The 19,894-nt window shown below is 36.0% G+C and overlaps 1 protein-coding gene across 5 annotated transcripts in view; it reads right to left on the reverse strand.

Moving 5' to 3' along the window:
• The window catches only part of pde1cb (phosphodiesterase 1C, calmodulin-dependent b), a 126,609-nt gene that overhangs the window by 49,601 nt on the left and 57,114 nt on the right, over positions 1–19,894 (reverse strand). For 4 of the 5 annotated variants that reach the window (XM_041993082.1, XM_041993081.1, XM_041993084.1 and 1 more), the window contains one exon: positions 18,810–18,836. The exons of the other annotated variant lie outside the window; for it this stretch is intronic. In XM_041993082.1, coding sequence (XP_041849016.1) covers positions 18,810–18,836 — 27 coding nt within the window. The remainder of the gene's footprint in view (positions 1–18,809; positions 18,837–19,894) is intronic. 5 annotated transcript variants of the gene reach the window in all.

Here is a 19,894-nt window from a genome sequence, read left to right on the forward strand (position 1 = left end):
ATGGGAGGAGAAAAAAAACTACCACGGCAAGTTGGAAAATAAGTGAAATTGTTATTCACAAAAACGCAGAACTATGCATATGCAGCAGCAGCACAAGAGCTGTATTCACCATCGCCAAGAAAGCGAAAAAGAACACTTGAAAGGCCGCATGACCAGACGATACAAAAAAGTAGGATAAACATTGGACTAGCTTTCCCCAGGTTGAAGGAGCTGAGGAAGGAGAAAGATTTTAAAAGGGATAGAACAGGTACAGAAGTGTATGTTTACGTGTTTTCAGTCGATTTCATAGTCACATTATGTGGCGGCTTTCACTAAGTAAAGCCGAACTGTGAGGTGAGTCGTTATACTCTATGGGCAAGACACATGAGAGGCAATCAATGACAGCGACAGGCGAAACTCATCACCACCCTCGTGAAACTGAACACACGGGACGCCAGAAACAGCAGCAAATGGCAGCAGTCCTGTGCATAGTGCTCTGAGATCTCTTTTCTCCAAGAAATTTGATTGGTTATGATGTTGGAAGTAATTTGACCTTTTCAAACCAGTTCGTGACAGACGAAGTATGACGGATTAAGAGTCAGAAGATTTTGCATGAATCGACAGAAATCTTGCTGTTTACTTTACTGTACAAAAGAGAAAGAAAACCCTGGGTTCATCCGAGTTTACAAAATAGGTAACAGCATCATGAATTTCATCATTTGATGGCGGACAAATTCACCCTGGCGCCACACGGCTGCCTTTTTATTTATATCTCTATGTTTTTTTTGTTTGAAGTATCGTAAAGCCAGATACAGCTAAAATGATCTGTTCTTCCATGGTGAAATGAATGGAGAAGGAGCAAAGTCGCCTCCTGTATGGCGAGCCCATTCCAACATTAGATGGAAGTTATTCCTACAAAATGTCCCTTTAATAAAATAAAAAAGGTCATTTTGATTTTAATATTAGCTGAACATCTCAAAAAAGTTGAAACAAGGACATGCACAGCCTCCACTCCTCTTTTAACAACAATCTGTAAACATCTGGGAAATGAGCACACCATTTGGTAGATCTTAGGGAATTCAATTTTTGTCTGATACGGGATTCTAGCTGAACAATCCTATTCACTGGTGCAACTGCTGAAAAGACAGATGAGTGCAGCATCTGGATTTTTCTGCTAGAAAGTCATGTTGTTGTAATAGATGCAGTATGTGGTTTAGCATTGTCTGGGTGAAATATGGCTTTCCATGAAAAGGATATGATGTGAATGGAAGCATGTTGCAGTGAAACCTTTCAGCATTGATGGTACTTTCTCATTGTACAGTTTGCCAGATCCACTGGCACTTTCATCACAGGTGCATGCTTTTTAATTGTGTGCTGATATGAAACAATTTTTTATCTCTCTGCTCTTCAGTCGGTAAGACATGTTTACCATTATTTCCCAATAAAATTCTAATTCTAACTGGTACAGAAACAGTACAGTTTCAACTTGGTCTCTGTTTATTACCTCCGCCAAGGTGGAGGTTGTGTTGGTTTGTCTGTTTGTATTTTAGCAACATAACTCAAAAAGTTGTGGATAGACTGTGGATGATTAAATTTTCAGGAAATATCAGAAATGGAATAAGGAACAAGGCCCAGTTGTTCAAACGTAATCCGATCAGATTTTGGTTATTGGATAGGATCAAATCTTGAAAATGGTATGTTCAAAAGAGAAAGCCGGTTTCGGAAATCAGTTTGGATCACGCAATACAATCCTGATAGGTATCCGGATAAAATCCTCAGTTTGGGTTGTTCAAAAATTCTGATACGGATAACTTTGATCCAAGAAAACCGTATTATCCTGATCCCAACAGAGGATAGGATTACAAGCTCGCTTTCATCCAGATTTGGTGATCCTGAAAAATGACATTCTGGATCAGGGTGATCCAATCCAATGTTGCTTTGAACAACCGGGATAAAAGAAAAGAAAGAAATCACAATTGCTTGGTGGAGGTCTGCACTCTCTGAGTGCTTCTAGTTTTAAATGTGCTCTGGCCAAAAGAAGATGGTAACATTTCTGGATCATATTCACATTTTACATTTTTTTCAGCATCCCAAAAATGCAGATGAAGGTTGAGCTGCAGCTGAATATAAACTCTTCCGACAGTTTTCTGAACAAAACAGTTCAGAAAGTTAAGCCACAGTAACTATGGGAGGACAAGTTCAAGATTTCAAAATGATTCTTCAAGACTAATACCCCACTCACAGTCATAGAACAAATGGATCAATGGGTATTTAACTATGTTGACAGCAATTATGAAAAGTTGATTTTATTTGCTAGCTAGCCAGCAAGTTTCAGGCACTCTCAATGTTTTCACGTGAAAATAAAATCTTGCTAAAATGTGCTAAATGTGTAGACCCCAAGTTCGGTCCTCGAGATCTACCATCCTGCAACTTTTAGATGCAACCCTTCTCCAACACACTTAAATCGGATGTCATCTGCATGTCAATCAGCTTTGCAGAGGCCTGGTAACGAGTCAGTCATTTGATTCAGGTGTGTTGGAGAAGGGTTGCATCTAAAAGTTGCAGGATAGTAGATCTCGAGGACCGAACTTGGGCACCCCTGGTGTAGATGAAACTACATATACTAATTTGGTGACCTACAGCCTGGGAGGAGGTGGTCAGGGGTTTACATCATTGGAGCAGCGGCAAGAAGTGTGTCTATCATACAATGTGTACAGAAGTTAAAGAATACATACATAAACCACACCCCTTTGCTTTGCAAACACCGGAGATAAACAGACACTAGAGGGGGAAAGTACAAGTATTAAAGAAACCATGTTTATAAAGGGAACGGATAAAGAGGAGATCATTGACATAGTCAGAAAACACAAAAGTAAAAAATCTATCGACTGTGATGGATTTCACATGTCATTGATTAAAGATATAATCAAATACATCGTCAAACCTTTCACACATATCTGTAATCAGTCCCTGATAACAGGAGAATTTCCCCAGAAAATGAAATTAGCCAAAGTTATACCCATTTATAAAACAGGTGACAAGCAGATGTTATCAAATTACAGACCCATTTCATTGTTGCCACAACTGTCAAAAATACTGGAGAAAATATTCCTCAATAGACTGGAGAACTTTATTACAAAGCACAACATACTGTGTGATCAGCAATATGGATTCAGAGCAGACAGGACAACTACACATGCACTTGTAGACTTTACAGAGAAGATAGCCGCAGCTATAGAAAAGAAGGAATATGCAATAGGGGTATTTTTAGATTTGAAAAAAGCTTTTGATACTGTCGACCATGAACTATTACTTAAAAAATTACAAAAATATGGAATTAGAGGAACAGCACAAAACTGGATTAGAAGTTATTTACAGGGCAGAAAACAATATGTACAACTACAAGAATTCAAGTCTGAAATACAGCATCTTACCTGTGGGGTCCCCCAGGGGTCAGTAATGGGCCCTTTTCTGTTTATTTTGTATATAAATAATCTAAAAGAATCCTGTAAAAACCTGAAACCAATATTATTTGCAGACGACACAAATTTATTTTGTAGCGGGGAGAATCTGCAACAGCTTCTGGATACAGTGAAAAGAGAAGTCTCAATATTGAAGAGATGGTTTGACAACAATAAATTGACACTGAATTTAAATAAAACAAAATATGTCATTTTTGGAAATCGTCAAATTAACTCAAACAAGAAACTAAGAATAAACAAAATAGAAATAGAAAGAGTAACAGCTATCAAGTTTCTTGGAGTAATAATTGATGATAAATTAAATTGGAAATCACATATAAGCTACATCAAGTCAAAGATATCCAAATCAATTGCAATATTACTTAGAGCCAAAAATCTTATAAATTCAAATTCACTATATACTTTGTACTGCTCCTTCATACTCCCATACCTGACTTATTGTGTGGAACTTTGGGGTAACACCTACAAAACAAATACAGAACTCCTATATATTATTCAGAAAAAAGCAATAAGAATCGTTTGTAATGCTCCGTACAGACAACCCACAAACCAACTCTTTGTCAATCTGAAAGCGCTCAAATTCAGAGATCTAGTTGACTTTAAAATAATACAATTTATGTATTTAGTAATTCATCAAAAAGTTCCACAAAGTATCCAGGGGTTGTTTCAGATAAGGGAAAGTACATATGTTCTACGAGGTACAAGTATGCTAAAAACATTTATGGTACGAACGAAAACAAAATATCATTGTATTACAACTAAAGGAGTTAAGCTATGAAACACTTTAAGTGATGAAATGAAATCATGTCAAACTCTTAATAAACTTAAAAGTACTTTGAAAAATCATATACTACATAAATATAGGACAGAAGCATTTTGATGTATGTATGCCTGAGTGCTAGTATGTGTATGTATATGTACGTGCATGCCTATGCATGTATGTATCTGTGTATATTTATAAATATATACATGTATGTGTATATACATGTGTATATGAGTATGTACATATAAGTATATGTGTATATGTGTGTGAATATATATATGTGTATATTATAAACATAATTGGAGAGTATGAATCTGCTGAATGACGGCTATTATGTAACATATATGAGTAATTCCATTGAGGACTGATAGGTAACTGATAAATTATTTATTGGTGTATTGTGTTTTAAAAAGGGGCAGGCATTATAAGTTTTCTTCTTCCTGCTCCTTTTCAAGCATGGTTGTGCCTTAAGATGTGTTTTTGATTTGTTTTCGTAAAATTCTGTGTTGCTTGTGCATAGCCATGTGAGAAATAAATAAATGTTAGGTAAATGTTAGGTAACTGTGACAGACTGTGAAATTAGCATCAGATGACAGCTGTTCTGTAGGTGAACCCTCATGTACCAGCATTTGATTTAGAAATAGTTACATGTCAACTATGAATTATCATGAGGTCTCCTTTGTTTTTATAATGTTTCTTTTCCACCTTGCTGTAAAGCTTTTAATGTTTTATGTAAAGCACTTTGAGTGCTTTTATACAATAAATGTGCTATATAAGTAAACAGACAGTATGCTTTTAGGATTTTAGAGCTAAATAAGATAGCATTTCCTCACTTTATTTGTCTCTTGTACTGAGGTTTGCTTGTTTGTCTTTTTGTGTGTTTTTTTCATTCAAAGAACAATTCTTTATTATTTGTTTGTGCTGTTGACCCTTTATAGACTAAAACAGATTCAAACTGCAGGTTTATAGACTCTGACCTTCACAACAGGTCTTTTATGTGCTGTAAATTGTAAATTGTAGCAATTAAAGATCAGATGTGTGGTAGTTCATGCCCGTTTATCTTGGTTCACTCTAGTAACCTCGTCTTTTATAATGTTCAGACTTAATACTATGGTGATATAGACTCTGTTCTAGTTACTTGTGTCTTTGCTCCGATTACTTCTAATGCATCATAGAGGGTGATGAAGACAACTAAACTGTTACCCAGAGTCACAATTCTAGAGATAATTTTTATATTTTACATATATTATAAGACTAAGTCACCAAGTACTTGAACACATTTTGCAAAAGAATAAAGAGTGACTTTTTTTTTTCAAGAAAAACATTTTTGAATATTTTCTATTGTAAAATAGGTTCATGTGTTTGGTCATGTTTTGCCTGGTCATTCAGTCATGTCCACCATGTGTTCAGTTCGAAACATGGTTATTAAATTCAGTTACAATAATCTAATAAGATAAAATCAGATTTTCAAAACTCATTGAATTCCCATGTCAGATGAGTCATGGTGTAGGGAGATTATAAAGGTTTTCTGTCTGTTTCTATCAGTCACAAACAAACACAGTGACACAAATACAGTTAGTATACACACACACACTTCAACAAGTTGTGAAAAAGAGGGCAGTGGTAGAGTTTAATATATTGTTTTAATGTATGCATTTCCCTTCTCCTTCCCACTACTGCTAATGTGCCCTTGAGCAAATCACTTGATCTCAAGCTGTTGTGTTAATGCAGCTCATTGTCCAAATAAAAATAAAAAACAAATAAATAAATATTGATGATAATGATAATAAACAAAGGATTCAGGCATGCACCAAGATGAAATATGTGTAATCAAATTAATGGTGAGTTTAAATATTTATGCTAAGGACTAGAATATCAATAATAGGTAAACCCAAAACCAAATAGAAAGTAGCTCCCAACTCAAAAATAGAACACACTCACGTTTGGCAATTAGATCTGCTAATGTGCCACACTTACAAGTACTTAATATAGTCAAAGAATATAATTAGCTTATCCCAGAAGCAATCCAAGTTCACAATGGTTTTAGATCAGCACTACTCACTTCGGTCCTACGACAGTCGCAGTCCTGCAGGTTTTCAGTGTCTCCCTGTTCCAACACATCTTAGTATCTACACATTTAAGTATATTTTATTTTCTTTTAATTTAATAAATAAATAAATAGTATTGGACTGGTCCTGCGATGGACTGGTGACCCTTCCAGGATGTACCCTAACTGACCTGTTAAATGCTGGGTTAGGCTTCAGCTTCCCCGCAATCCATAATGGATGAAGAGGTACAGATAATAAAGAATGAATGTATTGGACTGGATCATTTTGTAATACTAGAATAAAAACAAGTATTCTGCCTGGGTAATTACATACCATAGTGTCTTTTTTAAGCTCTGTTAATCCATATAATAATCCCAGAAGTAACATCTGATTTTAGAGACCATTGATCAGCACAGAACAGTCATCAGCTAAGTGCCCTTTTCACAGAGACGGTGGTAAAATGCCACCAAATAAATCCCTTCTTTCACAGGGGAAAACCTTATTGGGAAAGTACATAATCAAAAGATAAAACATCCAATAGTTTAAGTACACTTTTGGCATTTGTATTAAAAATCAAACTGCTTGAAAATATGTTAAAAATTAATTAAGAAATTATGATTTTTTTTTTTTGCAGCTAGAACTTGTGTGTATCAAGGCATACATAAAAAAGGTGTCACAGCTGCTATGTAGTTAATGCAAGGTTGATGGAGCAAACAGAACTTCCATCTGATTAGAAAATGTAAACAAATGTCTTCTAATGAACGGGAGGGAGTACAAAATAAAAGAAAGTGTCCCGCATGTTTTGATTTACTTTAACCTTTACATATAAAGGCTACTTGGGTTACACCACTACTGAAACTGCCTCAGAGACATTTGTACTGAGTCATGTGTAGAGTCAGGGATCAAACCACTCTGGAGCAAAGGAAAGGGGCAAACTAATATAAAGTTACGGTATGTTTACAATGATATTTTGAGCAAACAATTACCTCATTGTGCCTTTTTTTTATTTCTGTTTATATCATTATTATTATACTCCTGTTTCTTGTCTTTAGCTGTTCACACAAAAGGAAACAGAGCTGACATCATACTTTCCCAGTGTATGTTTTTTAAATAGAACACCAATGTTGCTGAATCAGAGCAGTGTCTATTTCTTTCAAGGGGCTTATGTGTGTATGTATTGAAGGACCTGAAGCTTATTTTATCCTTCTCAAGCATTATAAAACAGACAGGGTGCTAATTTTACTGTAATCTCAGTTAAGCTGGCAGCATCACTAAGGACAGTCCATTTAAGAGTCTACATTCAGAGAGCACTGGCTGGTGTAGCTTTTATTCCATCATCCTAGCTTGAATACAACATTTCTGTCTTTATTTTTCTATTTTTATTATTTCATTTTTTTAACTAATTGCATTGAGAATGAACAAGATGCACAGAAGGTAAATTCGTGAATTAGATCAGATAAATTAGTGCCTTTAAATTAGGATATGTGCTTCTGTGCTGGCATAAAATTAATGGAAAACAACCCAGAAGAAAAACAGAAATAAATCAGAGGTGACAAATGATCAAAAGTAGAGCCAAACACACACACAGTACATCCACAGGGAATAAAGCCTTGTTAATTGGCTATTATATGTTTAACTCTAAGAGCACAAAGGGTGATCAGTTTTCCACTCTCTTAAGATGAGTTACATTGATGATGTTATCAGTAATCAGATATGATCACTGAAAGCCATTCAGAAAAAAAATCAATTGTAAAACACAAAGAATGGGAAAACATAGGAAATAGATAAGAGAGGTAAGGATTCATGAGCACTTTTGTCTTTGTAATTGCCCTCATCACACACACAAACACAGAAGTGCACAGATAAATCAATAAAAGCTGAAAAGTGGTGCACTGTGGTGACTGAGGTCATCACTGGTTTGTCCTTCAACCAGTTCACAAACAAGGACATCAGAATCCACATTGTTTGGCAATGCACCACTTCACACACATGCATTTTATACACACGTGCACAGAAAAGACCTTGTCACTGCAACCTTTATGTGAACTGAATGGTGGTTCATTTCAGCATTTTAGCAGCCATGACGGTCCCTGTTAACATGAGAATAGTAAATATATGAAGGAAAATGCTGAGCTTCAGGATTTACTGAAAAACCAATAAAAAGACACTGCTTTGTCACATGTCCGTGGATATTATGTATGCAAAAAAATATTCACAACTGTGATTTATATTGTTGATAGTAAATCACATTACTGGATCTTAATAGCATAGAATAACGGAGAAGAAAAAAGTTCCCATTTCCAAGATAAACTGAGCATAAATTCTTAAAATCAACACACAATTTTAATGAGAGCCATGCTTCTTACTGTCCCTAAAACAGTATACTTCTTAAGACAGCTCTGTCTAAAATTAGAAAAAAGGGAACTTTTGTAGTTCCTGGAGTTCACTTCCTACCACTACAGTCTAATCCCCTGCGATCAATCCACCTATACACAGATACTGCTGCAAGTCACTTTTCTAAACTATTCCCATTTACTGCCATGTGAAACAGAGTGTAACAAATCCACTCAGAAATGCACCTGCACACAGCGGTACTCTCTGATGATGTTTCTGACATTTGAGGGAACATCAGTGCCAACAGAGGTGAACCACTGTGGGTCTTTGAGCAAGGCCCTTAAATCCCACAAACGATCCTCGGGCACTGAAACATGACAGCACACTGCTCTCAAGTACATCAAGACATGGGTCAAACGCACAGCCGAATTTCCCAATCGGATTAATAAAGTAAAAAAATTATTATCTGAGTTATGAAGATGCTTATTTGTAAAAAAAAAAAAAAAAAAAAAAAAAGCAATAAAATCATGATAACAATAACAATGATAAGTGAAAAAATGAAAAAAAAAGGGACAGAGTTACAACAAATTTCTAGATTTCAGCATTCACAAGTATGTTTTATATTTAGCAACTAAATACACACTTTTATGTACGCACTATGTGGAGAAATGGAATTACTTTGAATTTGCAGTGATTAAATTTTATCCTCACCTGTCTACAGGGTGTGTTTTACATTGTACAATGTACTGTTCCACCATCATTTAAAAATGTTCAATAAAGTTACTCAGTTAATCTCTCACTTGTAATTATATGACACAAACACATGAACATAGATGCAAGCCTCTAAGAAATCTTTCAGTCAGTTTGTACCATGATTTTTTTAAAGCAGGCAGTGGCTGTAAGATGTATTAGTATGGTGTTGCTAATACAGTTGTATGTATTAATGTTTAACTGACTGGTTACTACAGTTTTTCCTCTAATACCACCGAATACATGTTACACACACAATTTTGGCTACACCCAAAATATATTAAAAGGATTAACTGGTTGCCAAATTCAGAGTCTAGTACATGGCTCTAATTCATTTATAAATAAACTGGTGACGTAAAAGGCTTTCTCCTAGGTACTCAACTTTTCTCCTGCACCTGGAGACATTCAAACTACAATAACACAAAGAGAGCATATGCTTGATCAGTTAGGGAGTGAGTCTGTGCTGAGGAAAGAAGCCGTCAGGACGTGGCAACATAAGGCGATAAGCTGCCTTTGGGATATCACTTAACCCTGGAAAGCAGAAGGTTGATGCACGGTTGTCCCACCTTTGCCAAAACTTGGGATTGTTTTCATGGGAAATGTAACCAGCAACTGCTGCTTTGCTTCATTGTACAATAACACAATCGTTGGTCAGTTTTTGTTTTTTGTTGGTTTTTTATGGTTTATTTGTCCAATTTGTTTCCTTTTAGTGTTGCCAGAGTTTTGTTGCATAAGCAACTAAACTTTCACGCAAGAAAGGTGACCTCTTGGTTTGTGACATTTCATTACTTGAAATCTTTATGGTGCAAAATCATTTAGTCAATTTTCGGGCATTTTTATCTTGATGCTGATAAACTGTGCTTGCTGAATTTGGTATTGACAAGGTACAGAGGGGTGCAAGAAAGTATATTTATTTATCAAGCTCAAGAAATTATGCTGGAATGTTGAAAATGAAAAACCACAGACAATCTAGCAGAGACATGAGGTGAGGAGGGAGCTTATATACCTGGACACAACATGAAAGAAGCAGAAAAGACACAGGTGCAACACATAAGGATGGGGCAGCTAATTAGCAGGACAGGGATCAACAGGGGAGGAACCATGAGAGGTATGTCACTTCTTTATATATTCTGTTCAATGGCTCAATACCCTTTCTTTTGTTTCCTTGCTTTTTCTTACACAAGAACATTGCAATGCTTTGGAAATTATTATGGTGTATATAATTCACCATAATAATTCATTCTACCAAAAGAAAATTCCACCAGAATCAAATGATCTCTTCTAGACATCTTAAAATACCGTGTGCCCCCATCAAGCTCCATGGTTACCAAGATTAGCATGCCATTTATGACTCAATTACACTTCATTATATTCAGCAGGAACAAACAGCAGAGTAGAGAGGATTGTTGAGCTCAGTGGAAACTCTTCATCTTGATGTCTTTGTTGCTACCCTGAGAGCCAATCATTTTCATCAGATTGTTAAACTGGGAAATGAGGTCTCAGTGAGACACAGATAGTTTGACAAGAGCCTTTGCTAATGAAGACCATGCGGTGGTACAACCCTTTCAATGATAGACACGTGTTCTAATATCTGCTTATAGCTGCATTATAGTGTAACGTAACAGTATGTTAGTCTTTTCATGATTTAACTGTTCTAATGAAAAGGACTGAAGAACATTAAAAACAAATATTGCTGCTGTTTTGCAAGTATCTATAATTTAGGCCATTTTAATGAAGCTTAAAAAATAATAATAAAAAACATCATAATCAACAATAGTTTATGAAAATCCCAACTCAGAGCTAAATTACATTTGTATTTCAGACCAGTACATGTTAAATGCAGACTCAAAACTAAGACAAGCAGTGTTATTGTCTCATTGTGTACAGTCTTAATTTTTTTTCTTCAGTGAAGAGAATATATATTTTTTAACTTAAGACACTTAAATTCTATCCTGTTTAAATCTGTCAGTGTCCAGTTTCATTATGTGTATGTTCTTGTTTTGTCTAATGTATGTATTAATTCTACACAGCTCCAGTCAGAGTATAAACTTAAAATTTCTGACAAAGTTAACAGGTATCACTGATATGATATTTAAAACAAACCATACACATGAGACATCCAGGTTCAGTCCCTACGAAAATGTATTTGTATAACAGTGACCGACTATACTGACAGTTTATTTTCTGGAAAGGATGTTTAGTCAAGCATGTCCAAGAGAGATCTTTGAAAAACACTGTGACAAAAAGCAGATTGCTAAGTGCCTCACTGGAGGGATTTCCTGCTTTCCTCTTAGAATAATATAGCAAAAGACACTGGTATGTTTATTCACATGCTTCTGCATTTACAGAACAATTATTCATGCCTTCTCAAATAGATATGATGCAAATATGTATCAGATATAAAACTGATCCAAAACATCTTACTAACAGCTTTCACTGTGAACTTTTGAATTTACCCACAAGAGCTAAACTACATCAGAATTTGAGTCAAATGCTCCTAGAGAATGTTAGACCAGTGATCCTTCACAAGGCACTTAACTCTTCCCAGGATTAATTGAAACTATGCACCAATAAATATCAGGAATTCTTCATTCTTCATCTTGTGTTTTTGCAAGAAAAAAATTGTTTTCAAGACATTGTCTTAAATGGTGTTTGTGACAGTCTGTGTGCTGTAGCAGTTGAATATGCTATATGTCAGGCCTGTAATTTCCACTGCCGGTATTTGAAGATGAGCAAGAAGAATGCTGAATGGAAAGATAAACACACACATAACTCAGACAAACACACAGATAGCTTTAGGGCATCACACATGAGTACACACATTCAGCATACAAAGCACCAGGGGATGCACTTGGTCCCTTTCCACATTATCACATTCTGCAACCAAATGTTTTCACTCTCACTAAAAACGAACAGATACTAACAAATAGCTACACATCCCGGTGCGTCTACCGTTTGGACAGACAGTCAGCAGGGACAAGTGTAGAGGTGGGTTAGAGGAAGGGTGGATATAAACAACCAGATTAAGGGGGACAATCTGCACCATAAATCTGCAATATTATCTCCTGCAGGCAGCGGTGAGGGGAAGCCTGGCGAGCTGGCACCATGAAAGCCAGTGACGTTTATGTGCTGATCTCAGCCATAGCCTCAACTTAGGATAAAAGCCTATCATTTAGGCTTTGTAATCCATCTTCAGAATGGCAATACACTTTGCTCAATAATGTCTTTCTCAGGAAGGGAAGGGAAAAATAATCAGCGTAGAAGCACTTTGAGATAAAATGAAAAGGCAGCACTTACAGTAACAGATACAGTATCTCTGTTAGGATGACAACGATCAATTTGAAATTTTATTTAATATGTGGAGCTATTGCAAGGAAATGAAAGGGGAAAAAAAATCAAAACCCATGATCATCCTGAAGGAGATCCATCTCACTTATGTTCACACATGAACACATTGCTTGTGCTTGTGAAATATTTATGCATACAAGTGTTGCACATCCAGAAATATGTATGTTTTCTGTTTTTAGTTAGCTCAAGGGTGCCTCTGAGCATCTGCAAGGATTAGTAAACAGTGATGGGGTGTGAATCGTGTTAACTGCGGCAGCTACCTAAGAAAAGAACAGAGCACCTGATGTGAAGCACATGGGAAGGGAAAGTGAGGAAGACAGAGAAAAAGACAGGCTGAGAAGAACGTGATTAATCCAAGCCTGGATATTTCTGAGTCGAGTAATTACCCGTGTAATCATCAGGTAGTTAGAGGGAATAGGTGATCGGGAGATAGAAGCAAGTGTGTAAAGATGAACAGAAAAAGCATCAACCTTCTGCATTGGAAGCCAAAAGAAGAAAATAACAAAAATATAAGTAACATTTGCCCCTTAAAAGTCAAGTGTTTCAGAAACTGAACAGAATCATAAAATTAGCTGATAAAGGGGGTATGCTGAGTTTTTAAGCTCCCATTCAATTAAATTTTTTTTCATTCAGTTGAAATTTAAGCTTTATTTTTAAGTGTAATAGGCTCAAATGTTTTGAGTCCAGAAAATCAAAACTACCCACATTTTCTGCTCTATCACCCTAAAAATCTGTCCTTTTAATAATCATCTAAGATGTGTTAAGTAAAGCGACATCTGTGCTTCTGATTTTTAAATGATTAACAGTGTATTTTATCTTCATTCCCCCATTATCTGAGCACATAATCATCTTTATTTGTGAGATAGGGTTGTATTTGTTGCAGCAACTAATCCAAACATGAAACCAATAACAGCACTCCCCAAATGAATCATCTTCAGTTAATAGCCCAATGGTTGTTGGCTGACAAATAGCTATGAACCACAGAAAGAGCACAGAGAGGCCTGGGTTAATGGCATATAATGGGATGTTCTTGAAAAGCAGCCAATGCCTGGATTTGCTCCCCAATTACTGACATTAACCAAAGAGTTCAATTGTCCCTTGTGACTCTTAGCCTTTCCTCTTCTCTGTTACTCTAGTTCTTTTTTTTTTTTCTACATTTATGCCAATTTTTTCTTTCACCTTCCTCTATGCATGTACCTTTTGCTGTTCACTACAACAGTCAAATGTGAGTTATCCAAAAATACAAGAATCTCTTTCAGGACAGGAACTTTTTGGTCTGAGTAATGTAAATTCTTTCATTTAAGCACTCAATTTCTCTCTTGTAACCACAAAGATTACAAGTGTTAATCTTAATGTTTGTTTGTAAAGTTTGATTTTCTGTTGCTGGCAATTTCTTCCACTGCTACCTCCAGAAAAACAAAAAGAAAATTCACTCCCTGTTTTGTTGCTGTTTCTTACAGTAGAACAACAGGACTGCCTACTTACTACTCTCTTGGTATTTGCAAAAACAAATGTCAGTTTTATTATAGCACTTGATGAAAGGTAAAAGAACAGAATTTTCTAAATAATGAGAAAACTAACATGAATTGACAAGTTTCTACTAAATTTGATGTGACTCTTTGTAAACTGGATCCAGGCTGTGACTAAACTGACTTCAGTGAAACAACCAGCATACAGCCGTACAACTGATTTACCGAGTATTTATATTACTTCAGTTTGTTTATGAGTTCTGCCGTGTTTCTATGACAAAAACAGCAACTGCTCCCGTCAGTTGACCAATCAGACACAGCCTGCATCAGTGGGAGGCGGGGCTCAGGGCGTAAGAGTCTCATTCTGCTTGTTTCTGGCAGAGGCTGATCTGAAGGCCTATAGAGAAGACTGATATAAAATAAAGGGGTTTGTGAAAAATGCTGGATTTATTCCTGCCCTTGTGGACTCACAAACAAAAATAAATTACCCTGAAATGAATGTAATACAGCCACTTTAAGCAGAACGGCTAACCTGATTCGGAGCAGGTTATGTTCTGGATAAGAGCTCAACAAGTATAAGAGCAGCACCTTCTTACCAATCAGTTCTCTTGGAAAATGGCCCGCCTATTCAGAACATCCTGTCCTTCTTGGTGCACGGACCGTGAGAGGCGTGCATATGAGAGAAAGAATTTTTAGGTATAGATGCAATCTTTTAGATGTCCACAATGACCTCCTATATGGAAGGCACAGATTCTCATCAGATGAACTGTGCTCTAATCCATTTAGCTCCACTACGGTTGCATCTGAATTAAATAGGTTAAAAATAATGGTCACACATGGCATAACTGCATAATTTTATGGAACGCACAACCTCTCCTGCTATCATGGTAAGGAATTAATATTCCACTAGAAGGTCAAGTTAATTGATTTTGATCTGGTTTTCTGTACAGCACCAAGTCACAACTGAAGTTCACTTTTCTCTTGAACAAATTCATACTTTCATTTTTGATTAAAAAAACTAAACAGTCTGATGTTATTTATCTGATTTAGATGATAGTATGTAGCAGCTACACAAACAGTTGTGTGCTAGGTAGAGAAACAAACAAAGTAACCTGAAATGACATAGTGCAGAGGGGATCTTTTATCTTCTTCCAGTGGATAAAGAACAAATGTCTGAAAACACGGCAACCAGCTGAAAATCAAACAAAATATTCTGTGTTTTTTTGTTTTTGTTTTTATTTTTTATTAATTAATTCTCCCAGGGAGGTGGAGATGGAAACAGTTGCACTCCAGCAAGGAACAGACGGAGTATTTCTCCTTCTCTGGTGTTACACTGAGAACATCATGTCCATTGTGGACAAGCTGAATCTACCGTCATTCTAGTACAGGCTAATTGACTAATTGTTATCTGTTGATGGAAGGATGTGGGTGATTGTTTAATCACAGTTTAGTAACAAGATTTTGATGGTGCACATCTACTTCAGAAAGTATACTTCCGCTAAACATCCAAGCAGAAACAAAAAACATAAAATACCACACAAAGAAATGATCTGATTATTTCTGTTTTAATAGTTATAATTCTAAGGCTAAAAAAAGCTCAATACTAATATATGAAAAACAAAGCTGTTTAATTATACTTTCAAAGGAGTTATTATCAAAGATAAAGATCCCCACTGTGCTGTATCATTTAAGGTTACTTTTGTTTGTTTGTTTCTCTACCTAGCACACAAAACTTTAGCTTCAGCTTAGCTTCTAGAAACAATGGCAATGGAAAGTATATAATGAGCATGATACTAGTAGAGGTGTAAACATGGATTCCCTCGATAATTATCAAAATATTAATGGAAACACACAAAAGTACACATGCCCTGGGTATTCAGTCAACACAAATATTAGTCAGTGTGAGAATTTTTACCATGGCAGAGTGAAAGCTTTTCTTTTCCAAAAAGTTCTGTTTCAGTGACAAAACTGTATTTCTAAGGAAAATTACTGCAGTTTTCGAAATCCAAATGTGTGTGTTTGCAAGGCCTGACTCAAATACCCTTAAATAAATAAATAAAGTTATCACCTTTGTCAGCTGCATATGAAGTTGAAGGGAGAACCTAAAAGCTGTAACAGTAACTATGGGATATGAAGCTTACAAACCTGGATTTTTTTTTTTTAAGAAAAAGAACAATATACAGTAGAGACCATGTGGTAAAAAAAATTAAAACCTATTCAAATAAACTGTTAATCACTAACCGAACATAAAAAACACTATATCACACTGACAACCTTACTCTTTCATAGCTTTATTCTCCCTTTTAACCCATTTTTTACACAAACACAAGCATACACTCTGACAAATACTCCTGTCTCACTGCTCTATGCCTCCCTCTGTGAAGGGGCTATCTCGCCCTCCATCTGCATGTGTGAGGGGTTGTCCTGGTGTGTCACTAATGACAAAGTCCTAGTGTTCCTCTCTGCCAATTAGCCCAGCCATAATTACACAGACACATATGGAGCTGTCAATCACCTGGCTCCTCCACACAGGAACTCATCTACCCAGCAGAGAGGGCGAGAGACATAGAGAGACAGTGATAGGGAGAGCGAATGCGTTTCCAACAGCTACTTGTATAGCTATATGAATGACTGCACATGTAGTGTCAAAAGGAAGCAGGAGGAGAATTCAGTTCAAATACTATGTGGAAATAAAGTTTTTATGAGATATAAAACCTTATTAGAGAAATATTTTGTAAACATATTTTGTGTTAAAAGCTCATAGTTCACTTGCAAGTGAGTCCTGGTGTGGATTGTTTGCATTGTAAAAGAAACGGACAATGCAGTGAACCAAAGAGAGGAAATGATGTAGAGCATATCATAGCATAACCTGTTAGATAGCTCACTGCCTCTCTTACTGCTCATACCAGACAGATTCTTGTGAAAACTGTATTAGGTTTGAACACCAAAGTAAAAACCAAAACCCCTAAGACTGCATAAACTTGGTGTTGCTCCAATGTTTACTTGCAGTGGACAAGCCGGCTAAAGAAGGATATCTGTGTTCAGTCCTGGCCAATCGAGCCAAATTTTCTTTTTCACGCCTTCTTTTCACACCTAGCAGCAGTTATTGTAACTGCATGACATTGTTCAGGTAGTTTGGTCCGCTTGAGTCACGTGTTGTGAAAACAAACGCAACCACAGGAAGGTGTAAAGTTTTTCAGCAAACTGAACCGAGTCCCCTGGACTATTTTGATATAAGTGCAGCCTAAGACTAATTTAAAAAAAAAAAAAAAAAGGCTAGAGACTTTCTATAGGTTTTTACATTGTCCCCAAAAACTTTGATGTTAAAAAAAATAATTTGCATCCATATGTAAAACAAGGAACAAACAAAAGAACAATTATAGTCATGGTTATTAATAGGATGAGTTTTTAAAAAAAATAACTTGAAACACACACACACACACACACACACACACAAATTATGCTCATGGCGCTGTTATGCTCATTTCAGGCTAATTTATTTTAATATGTGAGTCCACAAGGGCAGAAATCAATCCAGCATTTTTTACGTACCCCTTTATTTATTTTATATCAATTGATCTTCTCAGATCAGCCTCTGTCAGAAACAAGCAAACTGAGACTTTTCCACCCTGAGCTCCAAATCACCCTGATGCAGGCTGCATTTGATTGGTCAACTACCAGGAGTAGTTTTTGGGAGCATTAAATGTTTTTTATCATAGAAATACCGGCAGAATGTGTAAACAAGCCAAAGTAATATAAATACGCAGCAAACAATGTGAACACAAAACAAACAGAAAACTTGTTGTTGTTTGTTATACAAATAAACTTGCTTTGCCTTTTTTTTTTTGACCAGGCAGTGTTTACTTGTTGCTGTTCATCTAAAGTTGTATTTATCTGATTTTAAGGCGGTGTAAGGACCAGATGATTTTTTAATTATGTTTTGCTATGAAAAAGCATAGACGTGAAAGAGGTTTTATTTTTTTAACATGGTTGTATCCACTAGCATTAATTAATTCCTGTATTCAGCCTTGTAAATAAATGAATTGAAGTCCCACTTAATGCGGTTCTGATTTCCCCTGAGTATTACAGAACAAAACAGATGAAAATTTCATGATGAGGAAGATAACATGATCACAGAACTTATTTGTCAGGCTTTTGAGTACCATGTGTTGCTTATAGTAGGTTGTTTCATTTACATTTTTATCCTTTAAGAAACCAGTAATTTGTTAATGACAACAAGGTGACCCTTAAATTAATGCACAAGAGAAAGAGTCATAGAAAGTATATAATTTATACAAGTGTGACAAGGTGAGTTTTACTTTTTCATAAATGATATGAGGCTCTCAGGAATGAACTGAGGGGATAATAATAATCAGTGAATAATAACACTTTATTTAAAGTGCACTTATGTAACAGATTTGCAATATTCTTTGAAAGAACAGAAACAATGAATTACAATGAAAGTAAAAAAATGGCAAGAGTAGGGCCATAAGGTCCGCTGATGCAACCGAGTGAGTGGTGGAAGGGTAAAAAATTATGAATAAATGGCAAAGAGAGAAAATGATGAGCAGGACTGAGCAATTAGAACAAAAATGAGGAAAAGGGGGAGGTCCATAGTCCCAGCATCAAGTCTTACCTCTGGGACGTCTTCTTGTACTTGCGCCTGCCAGAGAAAACAAACATGAGGATAGTGAGGCTTCAGACAGACGGAGCAAACATCAGGGTCAAGCACGAACCAGCCAACAAGTTTTGACTTAAAACATGCAAATGGGTGACAAGAATTTGTCACATTTATTCATAGTAGTTCAAAGCAGATTTAGTTAGTTATACAATTTCAGCACAGAACATCTGCCTTTTCTTGGTGATGGGGAAAAAATGATTAAGAAATGTGACTGAGGCCCTGAAATTCTTAATCTGTGACTTTAAGTGAAATGTGATGTTAAAATAAACCAGTTAAGTTAATGCAAAACCAACAGTCCACTGTAAAGTTTAAAAATAGAGCAGAATTTGTGATCTTGCTTGAGAATGAGGAGGCCCGAATAGAGCAAACAATTTAACTCAGATCAAAGGGATGTTCTACGAAGCAAGTTCAGCACAGCAAGGCTGTATTTGTGTAAGCTGTCTTGAAAAAACCTAAACATCCTCTCAGAGATAACGGGTACTACAACAGTAGTTAACAGTGTTAACTCTGGCTTTCCTCTTGAGGCTCAGTATGCACTGCGTTTTACACGTCATTAGATGCTTTTTCAGCAGAAAATACACAGATACCCTGGCATATATAAGTAGAACAAGTTGTATAAATAGAAAGGAAACAATTATGAAAAAGGAAAAAGACAGAAGGACATAAAGCTCTTAAACTTTTAACCTGATAAGAAATGCATCTAGCTCTGACAGTGACCCATGATGTTGTGGAAATGATGCAAGTCACTGACTAAATCAAAGCAAATAACGGAGTGATTTTCAGCTGGGATTAAAATCCTTGGTGGATCAAACATTTAATAGCTAGATTAAATACTGAAAAGATGTCATAAAATCAGCAGTGTATCATGATTAAATTTGGTGATTAAAATACCAACATTTGATCAGCATGTAAGTTTTTTACACTGGTTGAATTTCAAAATTATTGTTAAATTATTGGATTGTCTCAGTTATTTGGCAATTTGTTTTTTTTTTGTTTTTTTTTTGTTTTTTTGATAAATTAACCTGAAACTCTGAACAAAA

This window comes from Melanotaenia boesemani, chromosome 8 (assembly GCF_017639745.1).
Source record: "Melanotaenia boesemani isolate fMelBoe1 chromosome 8, fMelBoe1.pri, whole genome shotgun sequence".
Lineage (NCBI taxonomy): Eukaryota > Metazoa > Chordata > Actinopteri > Atheriniformes > Melanotaeniidae > Melanotaenia > Melanotaenia boesemani.